Source organism: Mustela nivalis (genome assembly GCF_964662115.1).
Source record: "Mustela nivalis genome assembly, chromosome: 1".
In the NCBI taxonomy this organism is placed as follows: domain Eukaryota; kingdom Metazoa; phylum Chordata; class Mammalia; order Carnivora; family Mustelidae; genus Mustela; species Mustela nivalis.
In genome coordinates, this window is record NC_139020.1 from 73,940,286 (window position 1) to 73,951,768 (window position 11,483).

The 11,483-nt window shown below is 40.3% G+C and overlaps 1 protein-coding gene across 5 annotated transcripts in view; it reads right to left on the reverse strand.

Moving 5' to 3' along the window:
• The window catches only part of CP (ceruloplasmin), a 58,516-nt gene extending 47,489 nt beyond the window's left edge, over nucleotides 1–11,027 (reverse strand). For all 5 annotated transcript variants that reach the window (XR_014300791.1, XM_082691709.1, XM_082691710.1 and 2 more), the window contains exons 1-4: nucleotides 10,872–11,027; nucleotides 10,689–10,786; nucleotides 8,322–8,831; nucleotides 388–635 (exon numbers count right to left, since the gene is read on the reverse strand). Coding sequence is in view for 4 of the 5 variants with exons in the window: in XM_082691709.1 (XP_082547835.1) it covers nucleotides 388–635; nucleotides 8,322–8,464 (391 nt within the window). In the remaining variant the exon portion in view is untranslated. The remainder of the gene's footprint in view (nucleotides 1–387; nucleotides 636–8,321; nucleotides 8,832–10,688; nucleotides 10,787–10,871) is intronic.
• Nucleotides 11,028–11,483: the final 456 nt, after the last annotated feature.

Here is an 11,483-nt window from a genome sequence, read left to right on the forward strand (position 1 = left end):
GTTCACACATAGGAACTTCAGAGGTGAGACAATCCCTCTTTCAAGTCCTGTTTCCTCCCTCTGGATGTTTGCCTTTTCTAGGCCTTAATGCCCATTGCCTAGTTCTCTCATTCTCTTTGGCTGGGAGGGAAGTCCTCATTCTCACTGACTCACTCATTCTATCAGTCTGCCCAGAAGTCCCCTTATGTTCACACTTGAAAATGCAAGCGCAATCGAGGGAAACAGCCTTATTATGATGAACCAAAATACTTGTTAATAAAATCGCTTAAAGCTAAATGACACAGGGATAGGTCTTATCCCAGAGGGGAAACCATAATTTACAAGTTAAAAAAGTGCTCCTACAGAGAAGCTAGAGGAAATTCCAGCTAGAGTATGAGCTGAACTTACCCTCATGTTCCTTACGGTAAGTTATTCCGTGAGGATGAAAAGTGTAGGGTCTAGAGGCAAAGTTTTTTAAGTGTACATAAACATTATCTCCAGTTTCAGCTTTGATAATAGGGCCTAAAAACCCTAGCCAGATGGGTTTTTCTAAAACCGTTGTAAAGGTTTTGTCTGTGTACTGAAGATAAAGAGCCTTCTTATAGATCCTTCCAATTCTATTTGGGCCATTTTGAAGATAGACATCGGAATGCTCCCTGCAAAGGAAAAGAAGACAACTCTATCAGAAGCCATCATTTCAGGGGATAACGTTATAATTATAACATCTCATGTGATTAAAGAGAAATTAATAACCACATCACATGAAATGTTTGCCTATTGTTGTATGGACGCTTCCGAAAAAATGGAGAGGAGAGAGGGTACTCATCCTGTTATTTTAACCGTGAGGCGTCCCACCTCAGGTGTGTAGCAGAGAATCATGTGTGAAGGCACCATAAAATATGGTATATCTTACCAGAGTATTTTTCTACAGGATTTTTATGTTAAAACCCAGAGGTGTTATGAAAAAGAATACAAAATTAAAGCGAAATATTAAGATAAAGCAGTTAAGAGTTTACTCACGGTATACCTCTTTCAGCTACTAGAAAAAAACGAGTTTATAAGCAGTTAATCTGGATATTTGAGACTTTGGTGTATGCATATGTTTTGTTTTCCTATATAAATAAAATTTATGATGCTAAATTAGTTTTATTTGTATTTGTATTTCTTTTAGCATCACTAAACCAAGATTAGCATTGATGCATGCAATATGTGTGGGTTTTAAAATTACCTTTGGATTCAAATTACCCTTATGTTCTTTTAATCCCTTGCTACTGAAAATACTTGCACACTGAATATTTACATTCTGCTTAGTGGCTGATTCATAGTTGCTCAAAACTCTTCTAAAAATATTAGCAAATTAAATTATAACCGGGCAGGAAGAGGAGGAGAAAGAAAGACAAGAAAGGAAAAGAAAGTGAGTTTGGTATTCAAACATTAAAGTGATGCTTACGTTGTCCTTAACAGAAGGCTCGGGATTGCTCAGGGAGAGTGATTAGTGTTACCCATTGAGGAGGACTCACTTAAAACCTGGACTTTGGCAAGCCCTGCCACAAACAGGAACTCCTCCAGGAGAATAAAAACCGCTAACACTCAAGCTAATGATCTGAGGTTTGTGTTTCTTCCTATGAGTGTGTGTGTGTGTGTGTGTGTGTGTGTGTGTGTGTCTTGCCAACATTCACCACAGTGACCTTTGATTCTTACGGTTGCTACTCAACCCCCGTGGCGCCGGAAGTCTGAATGGAGAATAAACTTCGTCTTATTTCCACAGCTGTAAGCTCATCGGAGAGAGTGAGAGAGGTTTCCTTCTTTTCTTCAGGAGAAGAGGAGGGCTTGTTTGGGAGCTCTGGACTACTGTTGCTACAGAGTTTAAAGGCCTAGTTGTTCAAAATTCCAGGGTTGCAGCCTAATATTTCTTTTTCTTTTAAATTTATTTGACAGACAGAGATCACAAGTAGGCAGAGAGAGGCAGGCAGAGAGAGAGGAGAACGCAGGCTCCCTGCTAAGCACAGCATGGATGCGGGGCTCGATCCCAGGACCCTGAAAATCATGACCTGAGCTGAAGGCAGAGGTTTTAACCCACTGAGCCACCCAGGCTCCCCGCAGCCTGATATTTCTTAAGTTTTAATGTGCCTGGGGATCTACTGAAGACCTTAATGCAAGGCAAACTCCTGAGCCCCAGCGCCATTGTTTCTGATGGTGCGCATCTGGGCAGGGGCTCAGGCATTCAAAGTTATTAAGAAACACCCCGGTGTGTTGTGTTGCAGGCATTCAGCACTGGGCCGTGGGTAACCTGAATATTGAAGACTCCAAAGTGAAGGGGAAGAGAGCTGCCTAATCCCAGATGCAGTGGGATTTCTTGGGAAGGCAAGACAGAAATGTGCAGGCTCTGTTTCCAGAACCTACCATGGTAGTGGCCAGGCCAGTGGTATAGTTGCATGAGGACATCTGAGAACTTCTGAGAACGGGATCCAGTGAGCGGAGCTGCTTGGGGCTCCAGGGGCTGAGTTCCGGCAGCAGCAGCAGGTGCGGAAAACAGCAGAGCACCATGCCTTGGGTTGACCAGAGGACTCTGACGACGAAGAGTATGTCACTGTAAAATGACGACGCCGTATCTCCCAGATTGCGGGAACTGCGGGATTCTCAAAACGCTCACTGAGAAATGAACCCTTTTTGATGGGAAGGGCGCCACCCTGGGCGTTAGAAAACAAAGAAGTGACCTCTTTTGCTGAGTTTCTCCTAATTGTTTTCATTTTCTAATTGTTTGAGTTTCCATTTCATTAGAATAAAATAGAAAAACGAATTCAGGAAGGCTCAGAGGGATTTCGAGAACATCAAAATGCATGGGAAAACAGCAGGACAGAGGGGGTGAATTCTCCCTCTAACACTGCAGCATTAGCATGAACGGGGGAGTTCTCATAAGCAGATGTTTTAACAACAGCAAAATTCCGAGGCACTGCAGGCTACTGAGATTAAAAGCAGATTCATCCAGTCGGGACTGCCGTGAGAAGGTTCACTAGAGTACGATTTCCGTGAGGCACACAGTGAAAGCAGGGCTCACGGTGCAGAGATGGAGTTCCTCTCTGGTCGCCCCAGCAGGCCCTGGCACACTCAGTCTTACACAAGCCCATCCAGGTCTGAGGGTAAACTTTCTCCAGTGTCTCCTAGTGGTAGGAGATCGGTCCTGATATTTAAATTCAGATTCTAATCCGTGTTCTAAAATGCCCTCTTGATTCACATTTTACGAAGGCCCTTAAATTCTTCGGGCTTCACTCAAATACACTGTGTACTTGTATTTTCTGAGCGTGACTCTGAAACACGTGAGAACATGTCACATCCCATTTCAATAAAATGCAGTGGGTTTTGTCCGAATGCCTTTGTTGCATGGAAGTTCCCCTGTCTTAATCCCCTCCTGATACAGGAGGAGCATGGCCTAAGCCTTGGGATTCACTCTTTGTACCCAGAGATTTGGGGGAGGCAAAAACTGCTTTTGAACTAATTGATCAGAAGTTATAACATTTTCAGGGTTTTTGACATTTGGAATTTCTTTTATATACACAGCAATATGTGAAATATGTTTCCCTTCTTTTCTTTTTTTAATAAAATTAACTTAACCAAATTGGGAAATATTTCATATCATATGATATGATATTCTGAGGGAGGTCTATTTGATTATGTTCTGTCTCCAAAAGAACATCAAAGGATCATTAGAAGATGTCTATTTAATTTCAAGAGCACAGCTTAGGGACAAGAGTTAGTTACTAGAAGCCTGCAGGAAGTTTGCCAGTCAGATATTCAGTCAAAAGAATCCATTGTAGTTGATCTTTGAACCAGATAATTCATATTAATTGTAGTTCTTCCTGTTGACAATTTTAACAGGCTCTTTTTTGCTCATTACAATCACTAGATACTACCTCCCTGTCAGTAATCACATCCTTCTTTTTTATCCCCTCAGCTTCTAGAATCCTATAACAATACAGTTTCTGGTAGATTCACACTCAGAAGTGAGTTTTTTTTTTTTAATTTTTTTTTTTAAGATTTTATTTATTTATTTGTCAGAGAGAGAGCGAGCGAGAGTGAGCACAGGCAGACAGAGTGGAAGGCAGAGTCAGAGGGAGAAGCAGGCTCCCTGCGGAGCAAGGAGCCCGATGTGGGACTCGATCCCAGGACGCTGGGATCATGACCTGAGCCGAAGGCAGCTGCTTAACCAACTGAGCCACCCAGGCGTCCCCAGAAGTGAGTTTTTAATGGTAGTGGAATTAAAAAAAAATTTTATACTGCCTTAGTAAGATGATAATAATGCTACATCCTTCCATAAATTCAGAATGCACTTGAGTGGTCTTGGTTTATGTTTAGGTATAATTACTAAACTGTGGGTAATATATGGGAAAAGTTTCTGGATTCTTGGCTTCATCAGTCGAGACACAGAACATTAGTTTTCTATTGCCAAATAACAAATTATCACATAGCAACTTCAAACAACACCCTCTGATTATATCACAGTTCCGTGGGTCGGAAGTCTGGCACAGCGTGACTGACTTCTCTGCTCAGGTTATCACAAGGCTGACATCAAGGTGCTTTCTCATCTGGAGGTGCTGGAGAAATCCACTTCCAAACTCAGTCAGGTTATTGACAGAATTCAGTTCACTGCGGTTGTAGGATTGACACCCCCACTTCCGGGCTGGATGTAACCAGGCTGGATGTAAGCTGAGGACCTGACCCAGCTCCTCATAGCCACTGTACTCCTTCTCAAGTGACCTCTTCCAAATGCAAGTCAGCAGTATTTTCTTGAATCACCTCAAATCTCTTCTCTTTCTCTTCTTTCACTAGGGATTCTCTGGTATAGATTAGGTGCACCCAGATCATTATCCTATTTTATTTTTATTTAGTTTTATTTATTTATTTGTTTGTTTATTTATTTATTTATTTAAATTCAATGTAGTTAACATATACTATATTATTACTTTCAGGGAGAGAATTTAATGATTTATCATTTGCATACAATACCCAGGGTTCATTACATCAAGTGTCCTTCTTCTTTTTTTTTTTTTTTAAAGATTTTTATTTATTTATTTGACAGAGAGAGATCACAAGTAGTCAGAGAGGCAGGTAGAGAGAGATAGGGAAGCAGGCTCCCTGCTGAGCAGAGAGCCCGATGCGGGACTCGATCCCAGGACCCTGAGATCATGACCTGAGCCGAAGGAAGCGGCTTAACCCACTGAGCCACCCAGGCGCCCCCAAGTGTCCTTCTTAATCTCCCAGTTACCCCTACACCCACTGCCCCTCCAGCAACTTTTAGTTTCCTAGAGTTCAGAGTCTCTGGTGGCTTGCCTCCCTCTCTGTTTTCATCTTATTTTATTTTTCCTTCCTTTCCCTTATGTTCATCTGTTTTTTTTTTTCTTAAATTCCACATGAGTGAAGTGGTATGTATGGTATTGTCTTTCTCTGACTGCCTTATTTCATTTAGCATAATACCCTCTAGCTCCATCCACATTGGAAAAGGCAAGACTTTATTCTTTTTGATGGCTCAGTGGTATTCCATTATATACAATACCACCTGTTTCTCCATTCCTCTGTCGATAGATATCTGGGCTCTTTCCATAGTCTGGCTATTGTGGACATTGCTGCTATAAACATTGGGGTGCATGTGCCCCCTCTGAATCACTATGTTTGTATCCTTTGCATAAATATCTAGTAGTGCAATTGCTGGCTCATAAGGTAGCTCTATTTTGAATTTTTAGAGGAATCTCGATACTGTTTTCCAGAGTGGCTGTAGCAGTTTGCATTCCCACCAACAGTTTAAGAGGGTTCCCTTTTCTCCCCATCCTTGCCAACATCTGTTTTTTCCTGACTTGTTGATTTCAGCCATTCTGACTGTTGTTAGGTGGAATCTCATTGTGGTTTGGATTTGTGTTTCCCTGATGATGAGTGATGTATTTTTTCACGTGTCTGCTTGACTATTTGTATGACTTCTCTGAAGAAATGTCTGTTTATGTCTTCTGCCCATTTCTTGATTGGATTTTTTTGTGTTTTGGGTGTTGAGTTTGATAAGACCCTTACAGATTTTGGATAGTAGCCCTTTATCTGCTAAGACATTTGAAAATATCTTCCCCCATTTCATAGGTTGCCTTTTAGTTTTGTTGACTGTTTCCTTTGCTGGGTCATCACCTTATTTTAAAGTCAACTGTACCATCGAATATCATAGAGACCATGAGAGTGATAGCTCTTCATACGTACAGGTTCTGGAGGGTTAGGGCCACTTCCAATGTGATGGATAAGGAGATGGGGCCTTTGGTGATATGCCTAAGTCATGAGAATGGAGCCCTCATAAATGAGATTAGTGTCTCATAAAAGAGGTTCCAGAGAGATTCCTAGCTTCTTCCACCATGTGAGGATGCAATGAAAAGGCTATGAACCAGGAAGAGAGCTCTTGTTGGTACCTTGACTTTGAACTTCTCAGCCTCTAGAAAAATAGATTTCTGTTGTTAATAAGCTACCCAGTCTGTGATATTTTGTTCCGACAGCCTGAACAAAGACTGCTGGACATGCTGGTAATCAGAGACAACGAAGGGAAAGACAAATTGTTACCTAAACTCATCTTTACAAAAAGTTTAGTATAGTACTGGTGAAATGGCTAAAGCTCTGTTCAGTAGTCACTGCTCAGATTTATTTTAAAAAAAGATCACAGGCAGAGTGACCAGTGCCCTTTAGAGTTCACATGACTCTAGGCTGTTGCTGAAGCCACAGATTATCAGACCTATGTTGTGCAACTTCCCTAAGCACAGAGTAGACACAAGAGTATTTAAAACCAAAGGAATTCTCTGTCCCCCAAGCCCCCTCCCCCACCATTCTCAATAAACTCCCTCTCTCTTCCCTCATTTCTGGAATCACAGACTTCTTTATGGAAGTATGCTTGGGGCAATGTTTTGCATTTAGTTTATGTCTAGTGAAGCTAATTTGATTTTTGATCATGAATAAGAGCAGAAGAATGGTGGGTGAGAGCATGGAGTATAGCAGTACTTTTTTTTTTTTTTAATGTGTTTTGTTTCCCTATAGAAACTGCATATAATTTACATTGTATTTAATCAGGGAAAATACTGCCACTATACAAAATAGTTTGGTGAAGTCATGAAATCAGGTCACATTCCCAAGAAGAAACCACTACCTAAAAACCAGACTTAATGAAATTATTGAAAGGTGTATTAGTTTTGTTTGCGATCGGTTATTTTTAGGTCAGAAACTTTTCTTACCATACATTACTAAATTAATAACAAAATGATTAAATATTATCATCAGCCATGCATTATCTTTTATTGTGAAAAATTTCAAACATGCATAAAATGAATGAGAATAGCATATACCTGTCAACAGAATCAATGAAATTGATTATACACCAATTATGAAAATTAGTATACTTGCTTAGCTATTTTTAAAGATATAATCTTAGGACCTGATGGTCATTGAGTTCATTTGTGCTTTGTCACCATTACAATACATTTTTAAAAGTAGTGAGAATTGGTTATGGTAATAAATATTTAATTAGCATCATTAAAAGTGACCTCAGTATAAATTTCCATTATTAAAACATCAAGAATGATACTCTTGCATTTCTGTAGGGTGACTTTTGCTTGAAATAAGGGGGGGAAGGTTCACCTAAAACATGAAAACCTTTAAGTTACACAGGTTTTTTTTGAGGGGGGGGATCACTATAAATATCTCACATGTTTTGTACCTGTGTGATGGACCAAGCACTATACTAAGAGCTTTATATGCAGCCACTCTTCAAAGAACCCCATGAGGTATTTTTTATCCCCATTTTACAGATTAGCAGGCTGAGGCTGAGAGAGACAAATTGAATTAAATGTCCGGTGTCATCCAACAAGTACTGAGCACAGTAACACCATATTTGTTAAAACGGTGTTTGATTTCTATAAATGATGTTTTAAAGGATTAAAAAACATTTTATTCTTACCTACTAGTAATCAATAAGTGGTATGATAAACATAACATTTTATACTGCCATTATTTAAATTAAGGAACTTTTGCATAAACAGAAAATAAGACTGAATCCTGATGAGAGACAAAATAATAACCAGAGGAGATAAGAAGAAGTGCCCGGAGATCCCCTCAGGACTGAGGGGAAAGGAGTTAGGCAGACTTTCCCCCTAGCCAAAAATGCCCAGGAATTTAGAGATTTATTAAAGTTTCCTGGATTTCCAGTCCACATTTTGAAGTTTCTATACACTACAAATTAATAAAATATTTTATCTTATTGCCTTTATTTTTTAATTGATAGTTTATAAATTTGGTCTTTAAACAAATGAACAAGAAAAATAGTGACTTACTTGTCAACTGAAATAAGTTTCTTCTCACTGTCAGAGGCATAGTCCCAAGTTGTTTCAATAATTCCAATGTAATAATGCTTCTCTTTTGCCCAGGCTGAGTTACTATAGAAAAATAGAAAAATACCCAGCCACAAAGTCTTCATTTTTTTTCCTCTTGGAGCCTAAGAAGCAATGAGGTGAAATCAGAAGCCGGCAATTTTATGCTTTCTTCCTTTGTTTGCTTGATTGACACAGCTTAATGTTGCACAAAAGTAACTTGTTTCGTCAAAGCAAATAACGTTTCCCACTTCAGCTCAGTTCTGGTAAACTCAGAAAGAAAAGTTTTCCGTTGCCAGGCTTCTCTGATTACAAATAAAAAGTCAACAGTTATTGTTGGAGCCGCTAGAGTGTGCATAACTCTGCTTTCTTCCATTTATTGTGTAAATTCCAGGAGGGCAAAAAACATCGCTAAATGTTCCCTTTGTTCCTCGAACAATAAGCCACAGTACAGTGCCCTGCACGCAGTGAACTCTAAAAAATCAGGAGGAAATTATGCAAAAACAGTTTAAAACATATCACTCTTCACTTTTGAAACAGCTAACAATACTTAGTTGCAACTTGGTGATACAAAACATGATATTTAGTGTGCCAAATTTAAGTACCCCACAATAAGAATCTTATTTTGAAGGATTTAAGGATTTATCTATTTTGGATGCTCTGCACTCATCTACATAGGAAGTTTACCATATTATTCTGCATTGCTATATGCAAATAAATAATAGAGCATAATAGGGGTTGATAATTCTGTTTTATCATCAAAGAAGTCAGACATAAGTAAATCTGTTTGCAAAAGCAAAGGTTGCTCTTAGTAAACAGAAGTTTATTATCAGAAGTAAATAGAAGTTTATTAACAGAAAATTCTGGTTGTAACACTGCACATTTTGTATTAATATAGCCTTTTCCTCTAGAATCTTCAATTCATTATTCTTTGTCTAAAGTTGTTTATAGAAATAGACTGGTATAGGAGAAAGGACCCTTATGTTTGTACAATCCATTAATTTAATAGGTGTTCCCGAGAGAGTCTGCTGTGCACCAGGTCCTGTTCTAAGCACTGGGGGTACAGCAGACACGAATTCCTACTTTCATCAGCCTACATTTTAATTGTGAAAGACTGATAATGTACAAATGAAGAGTGAAACAGCTAGTATGAGCAGCAAATGCTAGGGAGAAAAATAAACCAGAGAAGGACAATGATGAGTGCCAGGGAAGAGAGCAGGATGAAGATCAAAATCCAATGGCACATCACGTCACATCAGGCATGATATTTAACCCTGGACTCAGTTTCCTCACCTGTAAAATCTCAGTCTCAGAGATTGACAACAGGGTAATTGAAATGACCCACCATGTTAAATCACACAGAGATGCTGCTCTCACCGGGTCATAGTATCTTACCTAACTGCCCTGATAGAGAAAACCGAGTCACATTGCACAGGATGTCCCAAGACCTCCTTCCAGAGCTACCTTTAACTGTAGTGCCTTCATGCCCACTGAGAGGACCCCTGGCCCAAATCTGTGCCTTGTAAGACACTGTTCCTTTTAAATACTGGAGCCTCGGGGAGGTTCCTATTTCCAAATGGTCTACTCAGAGGGGACATCTTTTAGCATTCTTTCCAAAGGGAGAATGGCACAAAGCCACTATATGAGCCAGCAGCTTTCTGGACATTTGCTTCTTTCTCATCCTCTACTCCATGCTCAAACTCAGCCCTGAGGGACGTGAGGACAGTGATCAGATCACAGCAAGTGTCCTGTCCTTCTTTCAGCTGGTCTACCCCACTCCCACCCCAAAAAACTCCCCAAACAAACAAAAACTGCTCAGGTAGTTACTGAGGGCTTCAGAATGTATATCGGTAGCATCCCATACACTGGGGACAAAATGAAATGGTTAAACAGTAACACCCTGCCCAGTGGGAGTAAATATTTTATGTTGCAATGCAGGAAGGGTCACGAAGTCCATATTTCTGTCCTGTTTTGTGACAGTTACCCTTCCCGTTAAAAGGCGTACAGCTGCTGAATGGCGGGAAGTGGGGAGAATGTTCTGAGCCCCGGTACTGTCTAAACAAGAGAGGCCACTGTGGACTAATAAGCAACTGGCCATTGACAGGTCATTTACTGCAAATCTCCTTATAGGGAATCCAAGGTTGGACCTCAAAAGTGAACTTTGCATAATGTTGCAACTGAGATCTTCTGCGCTCAAGAAATGTGTCACAGCAGCATAAACTGGGGAAAGACAAGAAGAGTGGGGCGCCCACAGGAGCGTCTCAGCAGACTTAGAGCATCGCAAGAAAGAAGAGAGGAACCTGGATGGGACCAAATAGCTCATCCACTTACCTGTGTCTGTCAGAAAGCTGTAACCTCAGAACCCTGGGGTACCCCTTTATAGTTTGTTATAAATAATTACTGCACAGCCAGGTTAACTGCTTAGTGACCTGAGTAGAGACATAGCAAAAGTTTTAATCATTTTCCATAATTTCTTTTGTTCTCTTAAAGATTTCTGGATAGGGTGAGTCTTACCTGCATTTAGCAATTAAGATCCTAGGCCTTGAGGTGCCCGGGTGGCTCAGTCAGTTAAGAGTCTGCTTTCAACCCAGATGATGGTCTCAGTGTCCTGGGCTGGAGCCCCGCATTGAGCTCCCCACTCAGTGGAGAACCTGCTTCCCTCTCTGCCCCTCCCCTCCCAACTCATGCACTCTCTCTCTTTCTCTTTCTCTCAAATAAACAAAATCTTAAAAAAAAAAAAAAAAGATTTAAGAAAGATATCCTGGGCCTGATAATGGCTAAAATCAAGGAAGTTTAGCTTATTTCTTTCTGGCAAGATTCAATCTCTCCTTATCTCCACTATTCCTGCTTGTACCCTCTAGCTTCTTTTTGGTTGATCCATGAAAACTGCCTTTTAAGGTAAGATAGAAGGATTACTAAGAAACAGACCACTAAGGACAGTATCTCCCTTTGTGACAGCAGGAAACAGTATAAAATCCCAGGTCATTCTGTAGAGGACCAGTCAGACCACCACGAAGCTATCTTTTTCACAGGAAATTGTGCAACTCTGGAATTTTATCAGTGAGTGTGGTTCCATATGGAACTCTGATAACAAGTCCCTTGATGTGAACTAGTTTAGCACAAACC